Source organism: Salvia splendens, chromosome 10, assembly GCF_004379255.2.
Source record: "Salvia splendens isolate huo1 chromosome 10, SspV2, whole genome shotgun sequence".
NCBI classification, from domain to species: domain Eukaryota; kingdom Viridiplantae; phylum Streptophyta; class Magnoliopsida; order Lamiales; family Lamiaceae; genus Salvia; species Salvia splendens.
In genome coordinates, this window is record NC_056041.1 from 6169854 (window position 1) to 6195680 (window position 25827).

Sequence of the window (25827 nt, forward strand, 5' to 3'; positions counted from 1 at the left end):
AAAACTAGTACTACTACTAATAAATAATACAGCTGTAATTACCAATTAGTCAATAACTCAGTATATTCAAACAAACAGTAGAGTGTAGACTGAAATAGATGGACCATGTAATATTAATATGTTAAGAAAAAAAAGTCATATCCATCATGTGGATATATGGCGGCACCATGATATGAGATTATCCGGTCCCTTTCAAAAACCATAACTTACAAAAATACATCAATATCATATGAACCCCCACACTTATTTAGAGTAGCTTTTTTCTTTATACATGTTCTTTTGGATAAGTAATACTCTTTCTATGATTCTATCTTATTAACATATTTTTCTTTTCATATGTCCCATTTTAATATATTTTTAAAAATGAGATATTATTATCTCTATTTTATTTCTCTCCACTCAACTCACATAACAAAAAAGTAAAAAATTCTATGCGAAAAAGAAATGCTTTACTAAGAGTGAAGGAGGGAAGGAAGAGTATTTTTTTTTTGGGAAAATAGCCTTAAAAATCATGACATTTCTTTAAAATTTGGTATTTCTCACTGTCTTTAAATTGGTGAGAAATAGTAATACTATGAACTTTGATAGATGTGTGGATTTCCAATGAAATGAATTTTCCATCCAAGTTCATTGATTTTGGGGAATACGATTATACTTGTAGTTAGGGTTCAAATGACAATGTTTTGCTATTTTAAAAATGCTGCTATTGTCCTATTTTCGAAGGTTAAGGGTAGGATATCCGGCAAGTCATATCACGTAAACTTGGCCAAAAAACTTATTTCATGGGAAATCCACACATATATCAAGTTCATAATATTTTCTATAATCTTTAAAGTCCGTAAAAAATATCAATTTTTTTAAAAAATCATGACTTTTAAGGCTATTTTCCTAATTTTTTGGCGCATCCCTTTTTCGTTTTTCCCATCCTTTTCCTTTTCTCTGGTGTGGTAACATTTTCCCATCATTTCCCTATATTTTTCTACATTTTCTTATTGGATGTTTGTTTAGTTTGGGCTTTAATTTATGGGGTTGGTCAATTGGCCCCATCATTCAGTCCATTGTTAACCATTTTTTTTACAGTTCATGTGAATGATGCCCATTTGTTTACCCATTTTTTTCATTTGTGAAACATAAACCCCCAAAACCCTTTCACACACAAATCAATGGCGCTTTCCAAACCCTCATTTCTCAATCAGCTCGTCAGAGCCCTAACGGCCTCCCGCCGTCACGCGCCGCCGCAGGCCTATCTCCCTCTCCGCCACTTCTCCTTCGCCACCCCGGAGGAAGCCGCCGCCGAGCGTCGCAAGCGCAAGCGCCGCCTCCGCATCGAGCCGCCGCTCTCCGCCCTCCGCCACCAACAGCAGCCCCGCTCCGCTCCGGCGCCGCAGAACCCCAACGCTCCGAAGCTCCCCGAGCCCGTATCCGCGCTCTCCGGAAGCCGCCTCAACCTCCACAACAAGATCCTCACGCTCATACGCGAGAACGATCTCGAGGAGGCCGCGCTCTTCACGCGCCACTCTGTCTACTCCAATTGCCGTCCCACCATCTACACCTGCAATGCGGTGATGGCTGCGCAGCTGCGCCAGGGAAAATTGTCCGAGCTCCTCACGCTCCACCGCTTCATCACGCAAGCCGGCATAGCCGCTAATATCGTCACGTACAATATCCTCCTTACTCTTTATCTCGATAGTCGGAAAATTGATTTAGCTCTAGAGCAATACAAGCAGCTGATTAATGATGCCCCGTTCAATCCATCGCCCACAACTTATCACATTTTGGTTAAGGGGTTAGTAGATAACCAGCAACTCGAAAAGGCAATTGAGATTAAGAACGACATGGAGACTAAGGGGTTTAAGCCGGATCCTACTGTCTATTCCTATTTGATGGTAGGTCAAGCAAACAATTTGAATGCAGATGGAATTTTGGAGTTGTATGAGGAATTGAAGCAAAAATTGGGGACAGATGAGATCTTAGATGGGGTGATATACGGGAATTTGATGAAATACTACTTTTTGAAGGGGATGGAAGCAGAGGCCATGGAGGTGTATAGCAAGGTTCTTGTTGAAAATTCAACTGTTAAGATGAATGCTGTCTCGTATAATTTTGTTTTGGAGGCTTTGAGCAAGAATGGGAAGTTTGACGTGGCATTACAGTTGTTCGAGAGGATGAAGAATGAGCATGATCCTCCTAGGAAATTGCGTGTGGATTTGGGTAGCTATAATGTTATAGTTGATGGTTATTGTGCAGAAAAGAGATTTGATGAGGCAGTTGAGGTTTTCAATAGCATGGGAGAGAAAAGATGCAATCCTGATACATTGTCGTATAATGTGTTGATTGATCAGCTGTGCAGTAACGACAAACTGGCTGATGCGGAGGAGCTGTACAATAGGATGCCAGATACGAATGTGAATCCGGATGAATATACCTTTGTTACGCTTATGGATACTTGCTTGAAGGAGAATAGGTTAGGTGATGCAGGTAAATACTTTGGGAAAATGGTTGAGTCGAAACGTAGGCCGAACTTGGCAGTTTATAACAGGCTTGTTGAGGAGCTGGTTAAGGCTGGCGAGGTTGATGAGGCGAAGTTTTTCTTTGACTTGATGGTGCCAAAGCTGAGGATGAGTGATGATGCATACAAGTTCATCATGAATGCACTAGCTGGGGTTGGGAAGCATGATGAAGTGGTGAAGATTGTTGATGGAATGTTGAGGGAGGATCCCGGGGATTTCACTGAGGAGTTGGAAGAGTTTGTTAGGGAATTGTTGAGGAAGGAAGGGATGGAGGATGAGGTGACAAATCTTAAATTGCTGTTGGAGAAGGAGAAAGCTGAGGCTGCTGCTAAAGCTGCCGAAGAAGCTGCGAAAGCTAAGGCCAGTACTAGCCTTGCTATGGCTGATTTATTGTCTTCTAAGTCGTTTGGAAAGAAGCCGAATGTGGAAGAACCGTCAGGTGAAGGCGAAGAGGAGGATTCTGTTCCCATGGCTACTGAAGTGGAGAACGTAGTGGGGAATGCTGCCACAGAAAATGAGGTTATTAGTGAAGAATCAGCAGAAAGTGAAGGCAACGGTGTAAATGAGAAAGCAACTGCTTGACATGGAGGTATACTAGATAGCAAATAATTGTTTTATTTCTGAATTGTAGCTTTTTAGCATCACTCATGTGCCTCACCTCAATCATTCTGTCATTGAAATTGAGATGCAAAGATGATTATTCATAATGTATTAGAGCCATAATATGGTTGGTGATGAGGAGTCATTTTGATGTAATTTGGGTTTCATTTAATATTAATGTGGTTTTCAGTTTTAACAGCATTCTGCAATTGGTATGCATAAAATAGTACTCCGTTGGAAATTGTTGTTAAGCATTGGCCATAATATCAGAAGCATCTAGTGCAAAGGTAAATCTTTAGCAAACAAAGGTAAAACTCTGGCAATACATTTACGCGGTGACACACGAACACGAGAAGTTACAAAATTACAGAGTGAATCTGATTAGGTAGAAGTATTAGGCACACAAGCCCCTGCAGCATCTAGGTTCTGCTGTTCCTTCCAGATCCTTCCAGTAACTCTGAGCTTAAGCTCCTTCTTGTCGCCTCCGGAGAAGAAGAGTGCCATGTTGCGTTGGATGATAAGACCGTCGTGGCTATCCCTGACCTTGCGATGACTATCTCTAATGCTTCGTGGGGTGCCTTCCCACATGAGCTTTCTACCATTTGCTCCTACCTCTAGGCTGTAGCTATAGTTGCGGGCTTCAACTTCATCACCCATGAAACGTAGGAACGCCATGTAAACAGGTGCCATTCCCAGCTGAAATGCTTCAAAGTGAAGGCAGAAATATTGCCCAAAACAATTGAATACCTAATCAAACAGGGGAGAGGGAATATTTACCCATCCATTCACTACCACGCATACAATTCTTAGACTTGCAGCATTTTATGAAGGGAATAAATATTCTTGAATTGGTATATAGAACAGACTAGACAGCATAAGTTAGATAATAAGTTCGTATCACTAGAGAAGATCAATCCAATGTTAACTCAAGTTTAAACCAGTAGCTATCAGATTCTACATAATTAGTAATGCTCAATGCATGACAATAAAAGAAAATAAGAAGAAAAGCATTGAACTCACAGTCAACATCCATGTTGCGTTTTCTACTTCACGAGGATTGGACTTCACATATCGGTGATTGAACGTGAATCCTGTGTGCATGTCCACTTTATGGTCATCTCTCAAGTGAGCAACGAGATGAGTAATGTCCCCTGTTACTATACACTCCGATCCAGCATATGGACAACTATATGGTCGGAAATTACAAATGGCTTCGTGTTTGAGTTTGCTGTAGTATGGGAATATCTCCGGGCAGCCTAGCGAGTAGTACCTGCAGGGCAGCTCTAGCGACTCTGCAACCTTCTCTAGTGCCAAGCACCTGATGTCCCCTAGCTCTTGTCTGCAGGTAGGGCACCGGTTATGCACCTGTGTCTTGCAAGTCGAACAGATAGTATGCCCATTGTGACACTACAGAAATACAAGAACAAACATCACTCATTCATTCTATTTAACTCACTTGAAGTAAAATTCTTCCTTGTTGCTACATGTTTTGAATTTCTTTTGCTAACTCAAAAAGGAGATGACATGTAACTTGGTAATCCCAAGGCAAAATTCTTGTTCCAAAGCAACATATACTGTTTCTATCTAAATTAGGATCCACATTTAGGCAAAGATTCTAGTACCCTCTAAAAGGCATGGACATTCATAGGTTCTATTTCTAAACTATGTGAAAAAACTTGTGTTTAGCATTTTCTACAATCATATTGATTCCAGTTCAGCTGAAAATATAAGAAAAAAAAACAGAGTACATTCAAAATGAGAAATTTCTCACATAGTTAAAATAATCAAACCTGATGGATTGGAGGGTACATGAAATTAGTGCAAACAGGGCATTCCAGCAGTTCATGAACACTAGTAGGGGCAATTGCGGAAGATAATAAAATGTGGGGTTTTGAAGCATACTGGTTATTGGGGTGAGTATGTGAAGATATCTCTTCATCTTCAACTCCATCTGATGCAGGCACACACTCCACACTCCCTATTTCAATTGTTGCCATTTCTAACTAAGGAAGGAGCATATGTATCCCAAAATTCAACAACAGTTTGCAGAAATTCAAAACACCTCAACTTTCTTTCAAAATTAGCTCCAACCTCTGCAAGAGAATATTTGGTATGACATCAACAGCCAATTTCAAGAAACCTATGATTTAATGAAATATCAAATCCGTACTTCTAAAAATTTAATATTTGACAGAAATTTGAGACCCCCACTTCCCAATAAATTCAAAAAATTTCTGGAATTAAGGGGCCCTGCTTCGTACTTTTTGGCCTGTTTTCCACCTCCCTTAATTTTATCTGTTCAATCAAGGGAAGAAGAAACCTAAGAATTTTGTTAGAAAATTGGAGGAAAATTAAAAGAGATATATTACAAAAAATAACCAGAAAAGGATCACCTATGAAAAACAGGTTCTTTTGTTCAGGTTTCGGGAGGGGAGAAAAAAAAAGATGATCGTTGATCAATTAAAATTTGGAAGTTAATCCAACGCTTGTTTAGATATCTAAATTAATTTAGAATAATATAAATATAAGTATAAAGCAGTTGAGATTATTTTAGGAATGCAACTGATTGTCCATTCCACAAAGATAAGTTTGATCTAACTTTCACCAAAAATTATCCTACCTGTTAAAAGATCATTCCACAAATATCAGATTACTAAGTTTTTTGTTTTATATTTATAGAAAATGAAACGAATAATAAAGGCAACTGTCACTAAATAATTACTATTGTTCAGTTTTAATAAATCATATAATGTCAATTACATTCAAGGTATAACAGCATGCTGAATGATTAAAGCGCATCATGTGCTTTTTAATACTATTTGATTATAAGTTGATATGTTTTGAACATTTCAAGCATATGCATGTGAGAAATCCAAAAACCAACAAAAATAGTCTACATTCATTTATTAGGATAAAAATGTTGACACTGAGGTTTAGTATTGCAATTAAACACCAATTTTGGGTCATTAATGTGAAGTAGTTATGTTGTCATAATTTAATTTTAAACAAAAGGAGATTCCATCGCTCTCAATATATAGTTGAACCAACAAATCAACCTAACAAAAAATATTGTTATATGTCTCAATCGAAATAATCTGATTGGATTTTCGTTGGGGTCTTACTCAAGATTGGTAATTGCGATCTAACATTTAAATTAGTGGAAAAATAGTAAAAATTGATATATTGAGAATTAAGATATGAGTATATCATACATTTATTCAGTAATGACTCATATCCAACTATCGAATGACAAGATGAGAGTGAAAACGCATACCAACTAAGTTATATTACATTGTCTACTTTGGTAATTCCACGATAGGAGTAAAAATTAATTTTTTTTTCTTGGGCAGAAGATACTTTTGAAGGAAAAAGCAATATTCCAACAAATCAATGAAAATGGAATACCCTAGAAAAAGCTATCTGTAAACCGATTTCTATTGCAAGAGAATACAGTGGAATCATTCATAAAATATTCTCCTTTGACTTTATTACATGTGATTAATTGGTGAAACCCAACAAAGTGCGAAAATGAAGCTTGCTTGATGGACCTTATATGGCGTTTGTTTTCTCACAACTGTAAATAGTATTTATTGCAATTTTTTTATCTTTGAATTGCAATTTTTTTTGTATTACTAATTGTATCTATCATGTTGATATTCAATGACTATTTCTTGAACTGATTTATAGACATTTCGATAAATGAGACAATATTTTGCGTTTTTAATTGTTCCTACAAATTAAATAGGAGTAACCATGCTAGTTGATAGTATAATTACAGTGAATCTCATTAATTGTGGTAGATACCCTAATCGGTTCCCTACTTAACAAGCAAGGATTTTGTCACTGTAGTAATGGAATTAGTTAGTATGTCCAACACTCGACAGTCCAAGATGCTACTCTTGTAAATAAATAAAGAAATACTCTTTTTATACAAGTAGAGACTATAGCCAATAATAATAAAAAAAAGGATCTGTTGTCGTGGCCTTATAATTAACCACTCAACACTAGTCTAGCTTGGGCGTCTGGTAACCACTCAAAATCTATTTGCGTAATTCTCACATGTATCATGCTCATAACTCGAATTTAATCATGCTTTAGCGTAATTAAAACCTAAAACATGCTTACTATGAAGTTAGCCAATTTACCTCGTTAATTCTCCAAAGAATTGAAGATAGCTAGGGCCATCTCCATGTGAAGATCTTGAGTACTAAACCACGGATCTTCTGACTGGTTCCCGGACTGTACGCTGATATCAGTGTGGGCTGATCTCACCAGAGTACTAGGACTTAAATAAAGAAGACGGAAATGCTCACGGTGGAACTGAAAATCGTCCCTCTTTGAGAAAGAGAGGGGGCCGAAAATTTTAATGAAAATAATGTGTATTTTCCGTCTCCTTTATTTTCCTATTTATATTAAATCACATATTGGGCCCAGACATGGATCTACGGAAGAATTTGGATATGACATCCTCCAATTAGCTTCTTACTAATTAAATTGAACCCACAATTTAATATAAGCTTATATTAGAATATTACGAGCAGCCACTACAGAAGTAATATTGTAATGCCCATCCAAATCCGAAATTACAAGTATTCCGAGTTTCCACTTGTTTGTCGTTCATTTCCTGTGTTTAAGATAGAAACGTCCATTAATTGATTAATGTCTGCTATGAACTTAATTAATTAACATATTATTAACTCAAAGAATGGACTTAGGAAGAAATGTTTCACTACTAGAAAATTGGCTTGTAATGACACTTAAAATTGTCACTAGAAAATTACTGTGCTGACACTTCATCTATAATGGCACTTATGCAAGTGCAGCACCGGGTACCTGTAGTAAGAGGTAGTGTGTAGATAGTACATCTATGATGACACTTTTTATGTTGAAGTGCAGTAACAATATATTATAAAGTGCAGTGAAAAGCTAGTGTGTAGATAGTACATCTATGCTGGCACTTTTTATAAAGTGTGATAAAAAAAAGTGTAGTGAGAAGCAATTTTTCTAGTAGTGTTTATTTATTATTAATAGATTCATCAAACTCCAACTAGCTAGGTTCCGAATAATAAAACCTTGTTTCGAGCTCCTCTTGTGAACGTTATCAAACGAGACTCACCTCGCGTACGATTCAATATAATATCAATCCTAACACCGCTAGATATTAATCACTACTACCCAATATACCAGGATTCTTGGGTTGTGAAAAATCCGCACCATTTGGTAAGTCAAAGTAGTGCATAATCAATACCGTATGCTCAATGCTAACGTACATTGATTAAGAAATTAATTATCAAGACCTCGTCCTTCATTAGATAGTATAAAGACTCGTCTTGCTGTTAGATCTAATTCAGTGCTATACCACACCAATGCCATCTTATTTCAGTAAGGCTTAGAAATATGCGGACTGACATTGCAACATTTCACGATAGGTAGTCTAGGCCTATCTAGGTTGTGAAATTCTTATTTTTCTTTGTTCAGAACTGACCGTGTTACCTTAAAGTGGACGACACCCACAACCGGTCTACTATAACAAAGACTTAGACTTTGTTACGTTGCTTATACATTTAAATATGCAATAAACATTCATTAAATGTAAAATATAACAACATTATGACAAAAATAATCTGTTGTATCTATTGAAAAATAAAATATGGAGTTTTACAGTCTCCATTCACTTGAAAGGTGATATGTAGTATACAAACTCTAACAATTCGGACATAAAGAGAATGACAAGAGGTTTTCAAGAAAAGCTAGGTGAAGGAGGCTATGGTTGCGTTTTCAAAGGAAAGCTTCAAAGTGGGCATCATGTAGCAGTCAAAATGCTAGGGAAATCAGGTGGAAATGGGCAAGACTTTATGAATGAAATAGCAACTATTGGAATAATACACCATGTCAATGTGCTGCAACTAGTTGGCTACTATTGTGCACAAGGCTCCAAGCGTGCCCTCGTCTTTGATTCATGACCAATGGTTCTCTTAAAAATACCTCTTCAATAGAGAAAGAATGAATTACTTAAATTGTTGTTGGAATAGCTCGAGGAATTGAGTATTTGCATCGAGGGTGTGACATCCAGATTCTTCATTTTGATATCAAGCCACATAACACTCCTTGACGATAACTTCATCCCCAAAATATCCGATTTTTGGCTAGCCAAATTATGCTCCATAGAGAAGGAGAAGGAGGTAGTTACGCTAACGGCCGCTAGAGGAACTATAAGGGTATGTTACTCCAGAACTCATCAACGGAGGTATAGGTGGAGTTTCTTCAAAGGCGAATGTGTATAGTTTCAGGATGCTACTAATGGAAATGGTGGGCCTAAACAAAGTGCTGAAGGAAAACAAAGATGATTCTACAAAGTATTTCCCCAATTGGATATATGACCACATTAAGCAAGGTAGAGAGATTGAAATTGAAAATGCGGATGAAAATGGTAATGATGAGAATGAGAGGGTTCGGAAGATAACAATAGTTGTGTTATGGTGCATACAAATGAGTCCAGGTGATCGTCCATCAATGAATCAAGTTTTGCAAATGTTAGAAGGTGATGTGGAACATCTGCTGATTCTGGAGGTTCCATCAACACAATCAACCGAACTTGCAGGAAATGGGGAAGATAGTTGGCTCACAGATGCAACTGATTCTGTATCTTTGCTCCATCATAACAATGCAAACACCTTTGAAATTACTATTGTATAAACCTCAGAACCTTTACTAACCAATCTTCCTACCTCCTTCCATCTCTTTTGCATGTAGTTATGTACTAGAATGAAAGAAAATTAAGTGATATCAAGTAGAATCTAATGAGAAGTTGTGTTTTTTATTCCTGGTAATTAGATGTAATCAATAAATAATTTCTCAGAGCAGCAGCCATTGCAGATGTTTGAGCAGAAACATGCATCAAAAGCAATAAATAAGAAACATGCATAAAAGTTTGCATCATTAAAGCAACAAGTCCAGCAACAAGAGGAATGAACACAGCGAAGCTGTTCAAAATATCCATCGCTCCGTATAACTAAGTTTTCATCATTATATTCAAAATATCCATTAGATAGTTTTATTGAAATTTCATTTTTGATATCGTTTTTGTCCCAACAAATTAAATGGGAGTGGTTGAGTCTTCCAACCACAACACTTATGACACCTTTGACTTAGTCTTTTCTAAATTTTTTTGTGAATAAAGAAATAGTGACATTCAAAACTAGGTGTGCTGTGGTGCTCATAACCACTCAAGTAAATAGTGGCTCATGGTTTTGGGACCTCATAAGTCGATTGTTACTTAAGAATACTCAGCAATAGTAGTGCTTTAAAGACTTTATACATGACAGTCCACCCAAATCATATCTACATATCCTCCAACTGTATGAATCATATGCTGCTGTTGTGTCTTGTTTTGTTAAACATCTAGCTAGCATTGATTAATTCCATGAGAGCCATGATATCAAGTGATCAAAGCCTCATCACTTCATCTCTCTTGATGATCATTCTTTCACTCCATTGTTTGTTTGAATCTTGTGATTCCATATGCAGCAGTCCTTCTTCGTGCGGCATCATTCCCAGCATCAGCTCCCCTTTCCGCCTCAAGGGCGACCCCAAGACGTGCGGTGATCCAATATTTGAATTATCATGTGAAAATAATGTCACCTCCATCTCCCTTAACTCTCACAAATACTATGTCAAAGCAATCAACTACGACAACTCCATCATGAGGCTGGTTGATGCTTCCATAAACAACAACGACATCTGCTCCTTTCCCACCTATGCCTCTTCTGCCTATGACTTCACCTTTGATAATCCTAATCGTCTTCCCTACCTATTCCCCATTAATCCCTTGCCTATAAACTTTATAAGTTGCCCCAATCCATTGACCAATTCATCCATTTTTACTGATATAACTACTCCTTGTGCCTCTAACTCATCCCAACATCACAGATATGCTTATATCAAAGTCGGCAATATGATGACCTCAGAGATTCCATACACTTGTAGATTAGACTCCATAGCGATGACATCCTGGCATAAATTTAAGAATGTTTCTCTTTCAGAAATCCATGAATCCCTCTTGTATGGATTTGAACTCACCGTCTGCCCCAGGTGTGGAACGTCCGGAGTCTCATTATTTCGGGGTAAGCATATATTTTAGAAAATGGTGGTGATCACTACTACTACTACTACTACTACTACTACTACTACTCATGTCTTGTATGCATATCAATCATATCTGCAGGGCTTCTCCCAATGCTTGTGGTCATTCTATCATGTAAGCTCTTCTTCATTTTAGATGTATTCTTCTGATATGAAACAAGTAGTAATTATTTTGGGAAAGAACATAAATTGCAGGTGCAGGTATGTTGTGTGCAGTAGTAAACCCTCCTGTATTCAGCATATGTGGATTAGCCGCTGTATCACTACTCTTATTTCACATTCTATTGCTATTCATCAATAAAATACTAGTAAATACCGGTAAGATTAATCCTTTGTTTTTATACTCCATATATATATATATATATATTCTTGTTTGGTTACCGTGTAGCTACTGGATGTGCAGGGCCTAATGAAGGAAGTGAGGCGTTCTATTATGGATTACCATTCAGTATGCTATATCAAATAGCACCCCATATAGTAGGTGGACGTAAGATTAAGAAGCCTTGCCCTCTGTATTTTTACTCACACATACACATAGTAAATATGTATACAGCTGTTGTTTAATTTGCTTACCAATACCATCTACTTGCAGCTAGACTTGCTTATGACTCGCCATTGAACCTACTGCTCGCTGAAATAGCAGTTGCCATCTGTAAGCTCTTACTTTATGCTCTGCTCACTACTTACTATTTCACTTCCTTAACTCACCAAATATTCCTTACCCATACACTTTGAAAACTCTACAAAATCACTAATTTTCCATTATGGACCTACTGTCTATTTATTTTATTTTATTTTATTTTTACAAATAACAATGATAACACAATGTGATACTCCCTTATTCTCTGATTAGGCTCGACACAATTTGTAAACATTAGTGAGTAGAAAAAGTGAAACGATGTTATACTTTTATACTCCCTTCGTCCCATAAAAATAGAAATATTTAGTTTTTAATACTCCCTATATAATTAGTAGAGTACGAGAAATAGAAAGTAGTAAAAGTTATTGGAGTATGTTAGAGAAGACAAAGTTGCGAAAAATAGAAGTTAACTATTTTTATTGACTGACCAAAATATTGAGAGGAAGCTTATAATATGCATTTGATGATTTCATGACAGACTTGATCGTCTTGCTATTGAGGATTATCATTTTTCCTTTCGTGTTGTGGCTTTTGATCTACAAATTCCGAAGGAGACATTTGTCCGAATATAACACAATAGAATCCTTCCTCCAGAGTGATAATAAACTCTCACCAATCAGATATTCATATTCAGAAATAAAGAGAATGACAAGGGGTTTTCAAGAAAAACTAGGTGAAGGAGGCTATGGTTGTGTTTACAAAGGAAAGCTTCGAAGTGGACATCATGTAGCAGTCAAAATGCTTGGAAAATCAGGAGGAAATGGGCAAGACTTTATTAATGAAATATCTACTATTGGAAGGGTACATCACGTCAATGTGGTGCAACTTATTGGATATTGTGCACAAGGCTCCAAGCGTGGCCTCGTCTTTGATTTCATGCCCAATGGTTCTCTTGAAAAGTACCTTTTCAATCGAGAAATGATGAATTACTTAAAATGGAATACAAAGTTTGATATTGCCATTGGAATAGCTCAAGGAATTGAATATTTGCATCGAGGGTGTGATATCCAAATTCTTCATTTTGACATCAAGCCTCACAACATACTCCTCGACCGGAACTTCGTCCCCAAAATATCTGATTTCGGGCTAGCCAAGTTATACTCCTCAGAGAAGAAGGTAGTTACGTTAACAGCCGCTAGAGGAACCATAGGATATGTTGCTCCTGAACTCATCAACCGAGGTATAGGCGGAGTCTCTTCCAAGGCGGATGTGTATAGTTTCGGAATGCTGCTGATGGAAATGGTCGGCTTAAACAGAGTGATGAAGGAAAACAAAGATGATTCTACAAAATATTTCCCAAATTGGATATATGACCACATTAAGCAAGGTAGAGAGATTGAAATTGAGAAGGCAGAGGAAAACAATTGTAGGGATGAGAATGTGAGTGTTCGGAAGATGACAATAGTTGCATTATGGTGCATACAAATGAATCCAGATGATCGTCCATCAATGAATCAAGTGTTGCAAATGTTAGAAGGCGATGTTGACCGCTTGCAGATTCCAGAGGTTCCATCATTACAATCAACCCAAATTGCAGGAAATGAGGAAGAGAGTTGGCTTACAGATGCAACTGATTCTGTGTCATTGCTCCATCATAACAATGACAGCAACTTTGAGATTACTATTGCATGAAGTGAACCTCTACTTCCCAGTCTTCCTTTCTTCACCCATCTCTTCTTCTACATGTATTAGTTCTGTATTATAGTTGTGTTTTTGAATCCTTACAAACAGATGTAATCAATAAATCAGTTCTCTTGAGCAAGAATCATGCATCAAAATCTAGATAGTGAATTAGGCAAGTACATCAACTTCTGCAGCATTATGCCAACAAGTCCAGCAACAAAGATAAATGAGAGAGATCAAATTTTATTCATTCTCAGAAATAAAAAGTTTCTGGCTTCATCAATGGAAGCATTTGCAGCATATACAGCCAACTTCTTTACCTGTAACTAGATAGAAGCTTATTGATAAAGCATAAATTCTTGAAGTAGTAGTTGCTTCTTAAACTCATATCATAAAATGTCAAGTTATATTAACTCCAAAAAGTTAAGCACTTTCACCACAGCTGGAGTGACAGAAAAAGAGAGCAGAAGATGCAAAAAATATGAAAAATAATTTAAAAAACATCAGTAGAAATAATTTCAACATGACCAAAACCAGTTTAGCACAAATTCATAATCATCTGAACAAAGAAGAATAATTCAATGATATAAATTTAACCATTTTAAATCGAATAAAGCCAAGTTCAACAATTTTAATTTGTAAGTTTATCTTCAACCGTAATACATTAAGAAGGCCTCAATAATAATGGTGAGTATCAAAAGTAGTGTTTTTGATTCCTAGTAATCAGATGTAATAAATAAATAATTTCTCTTAAGGCACCCCATCAAGAAGTTTGTAGCAAGATTTAATAGACCTCCTCTAGAAACCACAGCAAAGATATAGGAAACACAAACAAATTGACTTAGCCTGTCTAAATTTCTATGCAATTGTCGTGATTGAATTATTTTGTCCAAGATGCTCCTTAATTATGTAAATTAAAGTAATATTCAAAACTTGATTTTTATTTGGAAGACTAGACTAATCAATATATCCGACATGTGGTGTGTTCAACATCAAAAAATGGTCTGTTGTCGTGGGCTCACAATAAACCACTCAACAACACTAGTCTTTCTTGGCGTCTACTATATCTCCTCCAACTACATATATGTATACTGGCGTTGGTGAAGTTGCAAAATCAGTTGTTGTCTTGTTTTGTTAAACATACATTGATTAGTTCCATTAGGCCATGATATCAAGTGATCAAAACCTCATCACTTCATCTCTCTTCTTAATTCTATATCTCTCACTCCATAGTTTGTTTGAATCTTGTGATGCCAAATGCACTCCTTCTTCGTGCGGCATCATTCCCGACATCAGCTCCCCTTTCCGCCTCAAGGGCAACCCCAAAAAGTGCGGTGACGCAAGACATGAATTAGCATGTGAAAATAATGTGGCCTCCATCTCCCTCAATTCTCACAGATACTATGTCAAATCAATCAACTACAGTGGCTACAGAGACGAGCCCACCATCAGGGTGGTTGATGCTTCCATAAACAAAGACGACATCTGCTCGTTTCCCACCTTTTCTATATATGCCTATAGCTTCATCCATGATCGTCCTAATCCTATTCCCTACCTGGAAAATGATGACTCCTTACCTATTAACTTTTTAAGCTGCCCAAATCCGTTGAGGAATTCATCCCTTTTTACTGATGTCACCACTCATTGTGTCTCTAACTCATCCCATCATCACAGATATGCTTATATCAAAGTCGGCCGCATGAATGCCTCAGAGGTTCCATACACTTGTGGGGTAGACCTCACAGCGATGACATCCTGGTATAATTTCAAGGATTTGAACAATGTTTCGCTTTCAGAAATCCATGAGTCCCTCTTGTATGGATATGAACTCACCATCTGCCCCTGGTGTGGAACATCCAAAGTCTCCTTACTTCGACGTAAGCATGAAAGGATGCACTCTGTCTCATATATATATATATATGATTTCCCATATTTTAGAAAATGGTGCTCATCACTGCTACTCATGGGTTGAATGAATATCATCATATCTGCAGGGCTTGTCCCAGTTCTTGTGGTCTTTCTAGCTTGTAAGCTCGATATGCTTCACAACATATTTCCTCCTCATTTTTATTTCTTCGTCAATTTCAATTCTGATATCAATCAACTCATTTTTGGGAAGAACATAAATTGCAGGTGCAGGTATGTTGTGTGCAGCAGTAAGCCCTCCTGTATTCACCATATGTGGATTCGCCGCTGTATCACTACTCGTACTTCACATTCTATTGCTATTGAGATATATAATATACACCGGTAAGAATTCTTTGTTTTTCATAGTTGTCTGTATTTTTATACAGTATAATCTTGTTTGCTTACCCATCTATCTACTTGTTGTGCAGGGCCAGAGCATATAAGTAACCCGGTGCTCGATGGACCAACATTCCGTAGAATATATGGATTCGCATTCCGTCTAATATATCCTCGTAACATTAACAACCCTTACATTTTGTATTTTTACTCACACATATAATATATTGCTGTTCACCATCTACTCGGTGTGCTTGCAGTTAGAGTCCCATATGTTGCGCCATTGAACCCAGTGCTCGCTAAAGTAGTCGTCGCCATCGGTGAGCTCTTAGTTTCTGCTCTACTCCCTTCGTCCCTCTTTATGTGCCCAATTTGACTCGAAACTGAAATGAGTTCATACTTCTATATATTGATTACAATAAAATATGAAGAAAATAAGTTGATGGTATCCATTTAACAAAAATAACAAAAAATAAAATGAGACATGGTATAATAGAAGACATCCTAAATTAAAAAGTGAACACATAATAGTATGCATTTGATGATTAAACCTGTGTGTGTGTTACCCCTCTTGCTTTTGCAAATATTGAGGAAGCATGATATGCATTTAATGATTTCATTTCATGACATGACAGACTTGATAGTCTTGCTATCAAGGGGTATCATTTTCCCTTTCATGTTGTGGCTTTTGATATACAAATTCCGAAGAAGGCGTTTGTCCGAATACAACATTATAGAATCCTTCCTCCAGGGTGATAACAAACTCTCACCAATCAGATATTCATATTCAGACCTAAAGAGAATGACAAGAGGTTTTCAAGAAAAACTAGGTGAAGGAGGCTATGGTTGTGTTTACAAAGGAAAGCTTCGAAGTGGGCATCATGTAGCAGTCAAAATGCTGGGAAAATCAGGAGGGAATGGTCAAGACTTTATGAATGAAATAACAACTATTGGAAGGGTGCATCATGTCAATGTGGTGCAACTAGTTGGCTATTGTGTAGAAGGCTCCAAGCGTGCTCTCATCTTTGATTTCATGCCCAACGGTTCTCTTGAAAAGTACCTCTTCAATCGAGAAAGAATGAATTCCTTAAATTGGAATACAAAGTTTGATATTGCCGTTGGAATAGCTCAAGGAATTGAATATTTGCATCGAGGGTGTGACATCCAGATTCTTCATTTTGACATCAAGCCTCACAACATACTCCTCGACCATAACTTCATCCCCAAAATATCTGATTTCGGGCTAGCCAAGTTATGCTCCCTAGAGAAGGAGGTGGTTACATTAACAGCCGCTAGAGGAACTATAGGGTATGTTGCTCCAGAACTCATCAACAGAGGTATAGGTGGAGTTTCTTCCAAGGCGGATGTTTATAGTTTCGGGATGCTGCTAATGGAAATGGTGGGCCTAAACAAAGTGTTGAAGGAAAACAAAGATGATTCTACAAAGTATTTCCCAAATTGGATATATGAACACATTAAGCAAGGCAGAGATATTGATATTGAAAAAGCAGAGGAAAACAATAGTAATGATGAGGATGAGAGTGTTCGGAAGATAACAATAGTTGCGTTATGGTGCATACAAATTAATCCATATGATCGTCCATCAATGAATCAAGTGTTGCAAATGTTAGAAGGTGATGTGGAGCGCCTGCAGATTCCAGAGGTTCCATCATCACAATCAACCCAAATTGCTGGATATGAGGAAGAAAGCTGGCCTACAGATGGAACTGATTCTGTATCTTTGCTCCATCATAAAAATGCCAACAATTTTGAGATTTCTATTGCATGAAACTCTTCTTCCCAGTCTCCTGTTATCCATCCATCTCTTCTTCTACATGTATCTGTACTGTACTCATAGTTTTGTTTTTAATTCCTTAGTAATATGTAATCAATAAATCATTTGCTTCTTACCAATAACACAGAGCAGAGCAGACATCATCATACATAACTCTTTCTATATAGCATTATCATAATACCTTAACTTCCACTTGAAACCAAAACTACAAGATTCTTTCCCCTGTTTTCAGAGGAAGGCCAAAATATTTTCCTCATTCAGTGTCATAATTTGAACTTTCTAACTCGTACAAACGCCACAATATTACCAGAATCAGATAAGACTGAACATAGGTAGATTTAATTGGAATCAGAAGTCGATAAACCATCTTTCTCGATAAATTTAAAGGACAATTTATCTAGTGGCAGCAGTATATCTACAAAAACAGGCAACATTCATTATGATTTTCGAGCAAAGATCAATTTTTTATGTGATAAACATGAAACATATAGCATGAGCTGATTCCACAAGCACCAAATTTACCTGCTTTTGAAGCTTCCATTCGATGAATTATTGAAACGTGAGGAAAGTCGTCCCTGCGCAAAAACGCAAACAGTTGATATGCAAACCGAATGCAGCTGATCTCTTAAAAGGAAACCCTTGTACTCCAACTCATCGAATAATCGATCAATATTTTAACCATCGATTGCAATTTTTTTTACCAATGTTGGTAATCTTAATTTTATACTTCTAAAATTCATGAACTTTTATACTGTATTTTGTTAAATTTAAATGTATTGTTGAAAAGATCTCAACAATGCATTATCTCGGTTGCTCTATAAATATAGACAATTAACTATTTCTAGTTTTTTTTAGAAATCATGAACTTTTATATTTTGTTAAATTCAAATATATTGTTGAAATTTAAAAAGATCTCAACAATGCAATATCGGTTGCATTTTTTAGTAAAAATAATTTAATGTAAACAACTTTCAAGTCATTTTTTATGACCGAAATTCATTAATATGAGTAAAATTAGAACACTACCCCCAATTTTTTTAAAAAAAATACATTTGAATTGTACATCAAATAGAGAAGAACCAAGTTATTTTGTCAAGAAATCTAGACTGTACTAGATTTTAAAATGTAAAGCAAGTTCACGTATTTTTTTTTACCAAAATTTGGAATTAATTTACATATTCCGAATGAACTAGTCATGTTTTTATTACCTCACTAGACACATTTCCAAAAATAAATAATGAAGATATCAATAATTGTTTTTAAAATTTAAGAAAATCATGGGTTCCGTATTCCAATGTGATTACCAATGCCTACGAGCTAATCATATTTGAAATATTAATCCGTCCAAGAAATTGATTAATACTGATAATTTGATTGGCAGAGCTTAATTTATTGTTTAGTTTGTTACCTCATCCGTCCCATGTTACTCGCACTTTTCATTTTGGGCCGTAAATTTGAGATTGATTTTTTAGTGTAATTAAATTAGAATTTTAAGTATAACGAGACATCACTTAATAAATGAGCTCTTAACGTAAACTAACATATTAATTAAATGCATTAATTTTAACTTAAACTATAAATAGTGTAAGGAGTTTGTGACGAGCCGAAAAGCAACAGGAGTACTACGTACTAATATCTTTAGCATATCAATACGACAACAAAAATGCCCGAGCATCTCTTTAGTAAATTATAGGAAACGTCATAATGCTTCGGCAGATAATCAAAACAATTTAACAAAATCATTAAATTCCTTTTAATGTAGGTAAAATGCATTAATCCAAGTCTACCTAAATTAGAGGGCCTTCACTGATTTTTATAGCGACTCAACTATATTTTTGAGATCATAAAACTGGTGGTGAAAATGAAACTCCACAGCTCAGCAAACTTAATTTAGAATTTATGTCAATGGTTTAATTTTATACAGTATATATACTGTTTTTTTCCCACTGCTCGATCGCCTTGACCGACCATTCATACTAGCTGATAGTAGCATTCGTCTAATTAATGTGTACTTTTTCGATATTATAATATCGATAAGCTACAAAAGTGGTAATTCTGGAATAAAGCTTAAATTACCTATTTGAGAAATAATGAGAACATATAATAATTCAATTATTCGAAGACAATTTACGTTATAGCATACACAAATCTTCTGCATTTCTAGAGGAAAGTTAGTATTGTTTTATTTATCAAATTTATAAATTATATAAATTCCGAAGCTTGATTATCATTTTAATTATTTATTTACTTGAAGCTATAAAAAAAATGAACAAAACGATCTCTGATTTTTAGTAATATAAAAAATTAATGATCCAAATATTAGCATCAAAATATATAATAGTGCTCATGTAAGTATTATATATTTGACGTAATATTTTTCAATAATAATAATAATTATGAGGAGAAGGAAATGTTTGATTAGGTAGAAAAATTGACATTCATCTTGCAAGCGTGTTTAGTAAGACACCCGACAACCTAAATAATTATGATGATAGTTTTTGGAAATAATCCCATTTTGTTAGTTGTTATAATTCGTTTTCTTGTATCTAAATATCAGCTTTCTAATTTTGACATTGCGGTCCTATATATTTCCTAATTATAACATCTTGTTTAGTGATAATTGACATTTAAAAAGTATTTTTCATGAATTGTAAATACAATCTTTCATATAATTGCATATATTTGATACTTCAACATTTCTGTTTGAGATAGTATCTTGTTTATCCTTTTAATTGCCTTTTTGTAGATTTCATCTAGTAATCACCAAAATGTAATTGGTAGCTTTATCTTTTAATAGAATTTTTCATACTATATGGAGTAAAAAATTAACTAAATACTATATTTAATCCTAAAGTGTAGTTTTAAGTGCCAATGTCTTTATTATTTAGGTACACCACCTTTTTTTAATGATGTCTAGAGGTGAATGTGATATGCGAGCTTAATGCCCACACCAACTCCAAAATAAAATAAAATCAATTTAGTCACAATTTTTTTTTAATTTGACTCAACCTCTAAAGTAGTGTCATGCTTTCTTTAACACTATCATTTTAATGTAGGAGTCTATTTGGTTAGCATGCAATGCTGCATCCTCCTCCTCCACCTCCTATTTTATACAAGAGAAACGTTTAAGAACCAAACATGATCGTTCCCTTCCTAAAATAAAATACAATATTTCAATGTGAGATGGAGTACTAAATTGATCAAATCATTTATCAAGTGAGCATATCATACTACATGTTTCTGGATATTCTTCATCATCAAGTGTAGCATTTATGATAAGTGATAACATTGAGAAGAGGGAGGGATATTGGATATTCATATTCATAAGCCTAATAAGAAATGTTGAAGAATGTGTATATTAGTAACCTGGTGAAGAGGGCATGCAGTCGACATCTGTCGTCTTCCCATTGGGTGATCACAACTGTAATGGTGCAGCTACCCCCGTGAGAGAGATTAAATACCATAGCAAGTGCGCGGGCCATCACTTTACTTCTCTCCCTCTCTCCAAATATATACACCTAAATCATGTGTATACATTTTCTTACATCTACTGTCTTTCCCCTTTATTTTCTTTACATCCTGATAATAGTATTACGGTTTCATTTTGTTGTAGCGCTTTAAAAACTTTCCCATTTCAAGAAATAGACAAAGTAGAAACAAACATGGCGCAAAATCACTAGCCTTTCTGGTTTCTTTCTTCATCATTTCTTCTATTTTTATATGTATATATATACATGATCATGTAACGTTTTTCAGTGGCCGGAGAATGGGGAAGAAAGGAGGCGGCGGCGGCGGCTGGTTTTCATCGGTGAAGAAGAAAGTCTTCAAGCAGTCTCCCACCAAAGAATCCCCTGAAAAAAAGGTTAGTTTTTGCTTGGAATGTTCATCACTCTCTTTCCTCTATTTGTATGTGAGAGAGTGACAAGATTTTGTGATCAATGATTGATCAGTTAGCATACTTTGATGAAACTTGTGTCTGTTAGTACATCATTTCTCCCACATTACCTTCTTTGTGAAAGTGTCTATCAAATGCCATCAAATCCTCCATTTTGGGATAGAACAATCAGGATTATCCTCTGTAATCAAGAAGCTAATGTTAATTTTGGTTGTAATTATGTTATCATTAAAGATTGTTGGTGTATCCAAATCTAATCATGTAAGAATGGTGACCACTTGTATGGTCCCAAATGAAGAAAAGGCCAAAACAAGAACACCATGGCCTCAACTCTCTCACATGTTGCTTTCCTTCCAACCAAGCCCCCAACTTTCATCATGTGCTCTGCTTGACTCACTTCTCACTCACTACCTATGCTTTTTCTATTGATAGATCTTGTAAAGTTTTGGAGTTTTGTTTGATGTTGATGTTGAGAGGTGAAAAATGCATATGTTAGTGCAAATCTTGACCCTTAATTAACATAAGACTGATCATGGAAGGTTTGTTCATGTTTCTTGATGATATAGAAGGAAGAAGTGGAGAAATGGCACTATGAAGCTCCGGAGGAGGTGTCCCTCGAGAGTTCACCCGGGTTCACTAACGGGGAGAGCATAGAGTCCTCCCCTGTGGGCGAGGATCCGAGCCATGCCATGGCTGTGGCCGTGGCCACAGCAGCCGCGGCTGAGGCAGCAGTGGCAGCAGCTCAGGCGGCTGCCAAAGTGGTTAGGCTGGCCGGGTACGGCCACCAGTCTAAGGAAGATAGGGCCGCAAAGCGCATACAAGCCAACTACAGAGGATACCTGGTTAGTGAAGTGTGTGTTTGATACATTTTGAATTGGGCCGTATGGGCTTATATTGGTGTCGATTTTTAGGCGAGGCGGGCTTTGCGCGCGCTCAAGGGGTTGGTGAGGCTGCAGGCTCTTGTTAGGGGACATAACGTGCGGAAGCAGGCGCAAATGACCATGCGGTGCATGCAGGCGCTTGTGCGCGTGCAGGCACGCGTCCGTGCTCGTAGGCTCCAGCTAACCCACGCCAAGCTTCGGGGCAAGCTGGAAGAGGAGGAGAAGCAGAGGAAGAAGTTTGAGAGTGAAGAATGGGGTAGGAGTAGAATGAGAGATAGCCCTGCAAGAAAATTGCATGAATTTGAAGTCAAGAGAGACAGAGCTCTTGCCTATGCTCTAGCCTACAACCAGGTTAAAAAAACTTTAAAATATTGGTCTCTAAAATCATAAATTTATTCGAATTAGTATCTAATACTATTAAACGTGTCAGCAACAAATGGTACATTCTGAAATGAATGAGCACAATGTTGGGCCTGAAAAGTCGCAGTGGGGTTGGAATTGGCTGGAGCAGTGGATGGCGTCGCAACCCTACCACACACGACAGGTGATGGCACGCGACGACATTTCTGAGAAGACGGTTGAAATGGACTTAGTTATGGGTCGACTAAGCGGAGATTGTATCGAATCAAGCCCTTATACACGGACACAAGCACGAACACGAGGAGGGTGCATGGTGGATGTCCCTAGCTACATGGCCCCGACACAATCCGCGAAAGCAAGGGTACGGACTCAAGGGCCGATCAAACAGCCCAGCCAGCTGCCGGGAATACAGTGGAATTCATCTACAAAGAGAGTCAATGGATACGACTCGTCGAGTTCGGGCGGAGGGACAACTTATCAGACCCAACGGAGCCCGAACCCCAAAGATCGCGGCACGGCTAAGTGGATGTGCAGCCCGGAGTCCAGCATTGAGGATCGAGCTTACTCATCGGGCTCCAGACATACTTTCGTGTGATTCAATGCATATTAATGTTGGTATTCATCTTAATATCATGAGTCAAAACTGTTGTGTGATCAAGTCTATTAACTTATGATAAAACGTTGTGAGATAAATAACTAAAACAAAAATGTGTATATTTGTTCCCACGTTAATGGTCATGAGTTTCGAACCAAACCTTGGGGCTTGTTGCATCTAATTCTGATCTTCGTTTACCAGTCTCGTTTTCTGTTCCAAATTAATTCCATTTATTCTATTTATCAAAAATTTATAATGAGAATTGAGAACCAAATTTCGTGTTTAGATCGATCTACTATTTGTTGAATCAAATAAATGGAGTAGGATCAAACCATCACCAATTCATCATCATAAAATAGGAATTTATTTTTCAGAAAAATAGGTTCAATACAGTGCTATTCATTTAAATATTTTTTTTAAAGTACATAATACATATACATTAATTAATAAAGTAAATTAAATCACTAGACCAGCATTTTGAGTATGAACGGAAGTGATATTTCCACTGTATTTAAAAAAGTAATACTTCCCCCCGTGATGTCAACCTTTCTGAGCATCCACAACGGTGCTCTTGGCAACAGTACCGTCTGTGCCGTCGGCAAGAGCACGCCTATGTCCGCCAATGTGTTCTTGCCGACGGCACGACCCTGCTCTATGCATAGAGCACGTCCGTGCCAACGGCAAGAGCACGAGCAGCCGACGTGGCATGCTCTGGTTGACCGTTGGTTTATCATTTATTATTATTTTTTTTAAAAAAAATCCAAAAAATATGAAAAAATCAGATTTAATAAAAAAAAATCCCACTTCGTAATAAAATATATCCGTTTTTTCCACATTTTAAATTTATTTTTTCACGATTTTTACCCTAAAATTCATACTTTCATCGATAAATACTCTCATTTCAAACACAAAAAAATGACCATATACCAAACAACTCTCTCAATCTCAATTTTTATGATTTTAATTATGTAATTTTTAATTTTTAGGATTTTAATTATGTAATTTTTAATTTTTTAGTAATTTGTAATGATATCGGATATTTTTAATGCATTTTAATATTGTGGAAATATTTTTAGTAATTGAAGTATTTAAATTGAATAATGAAATGGTGGGATCCTTAAACATGCTCTTGCGAAAGAGCCGCAAAAGCATGTATATGTTCTCTTTGGAAAGAGTAGAGAGTAAAAAATTAATAAAAGTGGATCTGGCCCACATCCAAAGAGCATGGAGGTAGACGCTGTAGTCTACAAGATATTTTAAGACTAAAGGCTTATTTTGGTCGATAACATATTGCGATTTTTTTGATTTTGGTCCAAAACATTATCTTTTGAATTATTCGGTCTCTCACAAATAAAAACAAGTCTCATTTGGTCCATTTTGGACGGTTACGTCAAAAATTTGACGGTCAACGCCAATTAACTTAATTTTGACTGGGTTAACAATTTTAACACAATAATGTATTCTACCTGTTTGGTCCTAAACATATTGTCTTTGTTCATCCATCATCTCATCCCCTCCATCCCCAAAAAGGCCGCAACCCATAGTGTCTTGTTCTCTTTCTTTCTTATTCAATTTCATGCATTAATTACAATCTTAATTTAATTAATCACCATCTAATATAATAAGAAAATGACTGAAGAAGCAACGAAATAACAGGTCATCGGAATCGTAATTCAAGGTGGAGATATCAGCGCCTATATCCTCCATTTCATCATCAAAGCTCCTTTTTCTCCCTAATTCTATCTCCCCTGCATCATCAATGCTTGCCGAGCCCTCGTCGCTCTTCGAACTCATAGCCCCCAAATTTTGCAGCCTCGAGCTCTGCCGCAGCGCCGCCCTCTTCTGAAACAGAGTCGGCTGCGCTCCCACCGGCGGCTGAACCTCGAGAGGCCTCAGCAGCTTAGTCCTGTTAGGATTCAATCCCACTCCACCACTAGGGTCAAAACCCTCGAAATTGATTGCGTTTGAAGCACCTCTAGTAGCGGCGTTATCGTCGGAAAAGGGAAGCATCGAGAACTTGGCGTTGGATTGGAATTGAGAATTAAATCCGTTAAAACCCATCATCATAGGTGCGGAAACCGCGTCCAGAGCGGGGAAGTAGCTCTAGTCGCAACTCAAATCAAAGCTACCATTATCAAATTAGCGGTAAAGAGAGAGGGCATTACGGATTTAGGGGGTAAAAACGCGGGCATCTGCTGCAAGGAATCGAGGTGGAAGGGCTGGGAGGGAGAGCAGGAGGAAGAGAAATCCAAAGGGTTGAATAAAAGGGAGCTGAATTCAGGGAGGTTGAACGGATTGGGGGGCAGTGATGGCATTGTTGAGGAAGCAATCAAAGTCGAGCATGGACTTAAAGGGAGTGAGAGAGGCATTGGGCTCAACACCTTTTCTAATCAATATGTTTAGGACCAAATAGATAGAATACATTATTGTGTTAAAATTGTTAATCCATTCAAAATTAAGTTAATTGGCATTGACCGTGAAATTTTTAACGGAACCATCCAAAATAAATCAAAGGTGACTCGTTTTTATTTGCGAGAGACCG

At 36.9% G+C, this 25827-nt stretch overlaps 5 protein-coding genes and 1 long non-coding RNA gene across 11 annotated transcripts; 4 read left to right on the forward strand and 2 right to left on the reverse strand.

Moving 5' to 3' along the window:
* The first annotated feature begins 1117 nt into the window (after positions 1-1117).
* LOC121751912 (pentatricopeptide repeat-containing protein At3g49240, mitochondrial-like) lies at positions 1118-3306 on the forward strand. Its single transcript, XM_042146728.1, has one exon. It carries the CDS (start codon positions 1164-1166, stop codon positions 3090-3092), a length of 1929 nt encoding a protein of 642 aa, XP_042002662.1. The 5' UTR covers positions 1118-1163; the 3' UTR covers positions 3093-3306.
* A 68-nt stretch (positions 3307-3374) lies between these two features.
* LOC121751913 (E3 ubiquitin-protein ligase SINAT3-like) lies at positions 3375-5712 on the reverse strand. Of its 4 annotated transcripts, XM_042146731.1 has the most exons (5): positions 5504-5712; positions 5281-5405; positions 4901-5203; positions 4131-4517; positions 3375-3857 (listed from the first exon to the last, which is right to left on the reverse strand). In XM_042146731.1, exons 3-5 carry the CDS (start codon positions 5105-5107, stop codon positions 3492-3494), a joined length of 960 nt encoding a protein of 319 aa, XP_042002665.1. In that variant the 5' UTR covers positions 5108-5203; positions 5281-5405; positions 5504-5712; the 3' UTR covers positions 3375-3491. The 4 variants fall into 4 exon arrangements, with proteins under 4 accessions (XP_042002665.1, XP_042002664.1, XP_042002666.1 ...); XM_042146730.1 differs by having other exon boundaries at positions 4901-5405; XM_042146732.1 differs by having other exon boundaries at positions 4901-5430.
* Positions 5713-10381: 4669 nt separating this feature from the next.
* Positions 10382-13654, forward strand: LOC121753305 (rust resistance kinase Lr10-like). 2 transcript variants are annotated; one of them, XM_042148560.1, is made up of 6 exons: positions 10383-11233; positions 11335-11367; positions 11448-11570; positions 11656-11739; positions 11845-11904; positions 12371-13654. In XM_042148560.1, exons 1-6 carry the CDS (start codon positions 10534-10536, stop codon positions 13522-13524), a joined length of 2154 nt encoding a protein of 717 aa, XP_042004494.1. In that variant the 5' UTR covers positions 10383-10533; the 3' UTR covers positions 13525-13654. The 2 variants fall into 2 exon arrangements, with proteins under 2 accessions (XP_042004495.1, XP_042004494.1); XM_042148561.1 differs by lacking the exon at positions 11335-11367 and having other exon boundaries at positions 10382-11233; positions 11454-11570.
* An 899-nt stretch (positions 13655-14553) lies between these two features.
* Positions 14554-17655, forward strand: LOC121750287 (LEAF RUST 10 DISEASE-RESISTANCE LOCUS RECEPTOR-LIKE PROTEIN KINASE-like 2.5). The gene is made up of 6 exons (XM_042144804.1): positions 14554-15392; positions 15510-15542; positions 15649-15765; positions 15852-15935; positions 16020-16079; positions 16395-17655. The coding sequence occupies exons 1-6, from the start codon at positions 14681-14683 to the stop codon at positions 17546-17548; spliced, it is 2160 nt and encodes a 719-aa protein (XP_042000738.1). The 5' UTR covers positions 14554-14680; the 3' UTR covers positions 17549-17655.
* On the reverse strand, positions 15759-18364 carry LOC121750288. The gene is made up of 2 exons (XR_006039847.1): positions 18077-18364; positions 15759-16161 (listed from the first exon to the last, which is right to left on the reverse strand). It is a non-coding gene; the product is annotated as an uncharacterized LOC121750288 (long non-coding RNA).
* Positions 18365-21045: 2681 nt separating this feature from the next.
* On the forward strand, positions 21046-23444 carry LOC121750410 (protein IQ-DOMAIN 5-like). Of its 2 annotated transcripts, XM_042144943.1 has the most exons (5): positions 21046-21242; positions 21311-21416; positions 22016-22291; positions 22361-22681; positions 22761-23444. In XM_042144943.1, the coding sequence occupies exons 2-5, from the start codon at positions 21321-21323 to the stop codon at positions 23283-23285; spliced, it is 1218 nt and encodes a 405-aa protein (XP_042000877.1). In that variant the 5' UTR covers positions 21046-21242; positions 21311-21320; the 3' UTR covers positions 23286-23444. The 2 variants fall into 2 exon arrangements, with proteins under 2 accessions (XP_042000877.1, XP_042000876.1); XM_042144942.1 differs by having other exon boundaries at positions 21046-21416.
* The last annotated feature ends 2383 nt before the right edge of the window (positions 23445-25827 follow it).

Excerpts from the sequence above, each read along its gene's own strand:
- LOC121751912 (XM_042146728.1), top strand. The coding sequence starts at position 1,164 with ATGGCGCTTTCCAAACCCTCATTTCTCAATCAGCTCGTCAGAGCCCTA.
- LOC121751913 (XM_042146731.1), bottom strand. The coding sequence starts at position 5,107 with ATGGCAACAATTGAAATAGGGAGTGTGGAGTGTGTGCCTGCATCAGAT. Across the intron at positions 4,518-4,900 it reads TGTACCCTCCAATCCATCAG|TGTCACAATGGGCATACTAT; the intron begins GTTTGATTATTT and ends GTATTTCTGTAG. Across the intron at positions 3,858-4,130 it reads ACGCAACATGGATGTTGACT|GTATTCAATTGTTTTGGGCA; the intron begins GTGAGTTCAATG and ends CTGTTTGATTAG.
- LOC121753305 (XM_042148560.1), top strand. The coding sequence starts at position 10,534 with ATGAGAGCCATGATATCAAGTGATCAAAGCCTCATCACTTCATCTCTC. Across the intron at positions 11,571-11,655 it reads TAAAATACTAGTAAATACCG|GGCCTAATGAAGGAAGTGAG; the intron begins GTAAGATTAATC and ends CTGGATGTGCAG. Across the intron at positions 11,740-11,844 it reads ACCCCATATAGTAGGTGGAC|CTAGACTTGCTTATGACTCG; the intron begins GTAAGATTAAGA and ends ATCTACTTGCAG.
- LOC121750287 (XM_042144804.1), top strand. The coding sequence starts at position 14,681 with ATGATATCAAGTGATCAAAACCTCATCACTTCATCTCTCTTCTTAATT. Across the intron at positions 15,543-15,648 it reads TCTTGTGGTCTTTCTAGCTT|GTGCAGGTATGTTGTGTGCA; the intron begins GTAAGCTCGATA and ends CATAAATTGCAG. Across the intron at positions 16,080-16,394 it reads TAAAGTAGTCGTCGCCATCG|ACTTGATAGTCTTGCTATCA; the intron begins GTGAGCTCTTAG and ends ATGACATGACAG.
- LOC121750410 (XM_042144942.1), top strand. The coding sequence starts at position 21,321 with ATGGGGAAGAAAGGAGGCGGCGGCGGCGGCTGGTTTTCATCGGTGAAG. Across the intron at positions 21,417-22,015 it reads AAGAATCCCCTGAAAAAAAG|AAGGAAGAAGTGGAGAAATG; the intron begins GTTAGTTTTTGC and ends TTGATGATATAG. Across the intron at positions 22,682-22,760 it reads ATGCTCTAGCCTACAACCAG|CAACAAATGGTACATTCTGA; the intron begins GTTAAAAAAACT and ends TAAACGTGTCAG.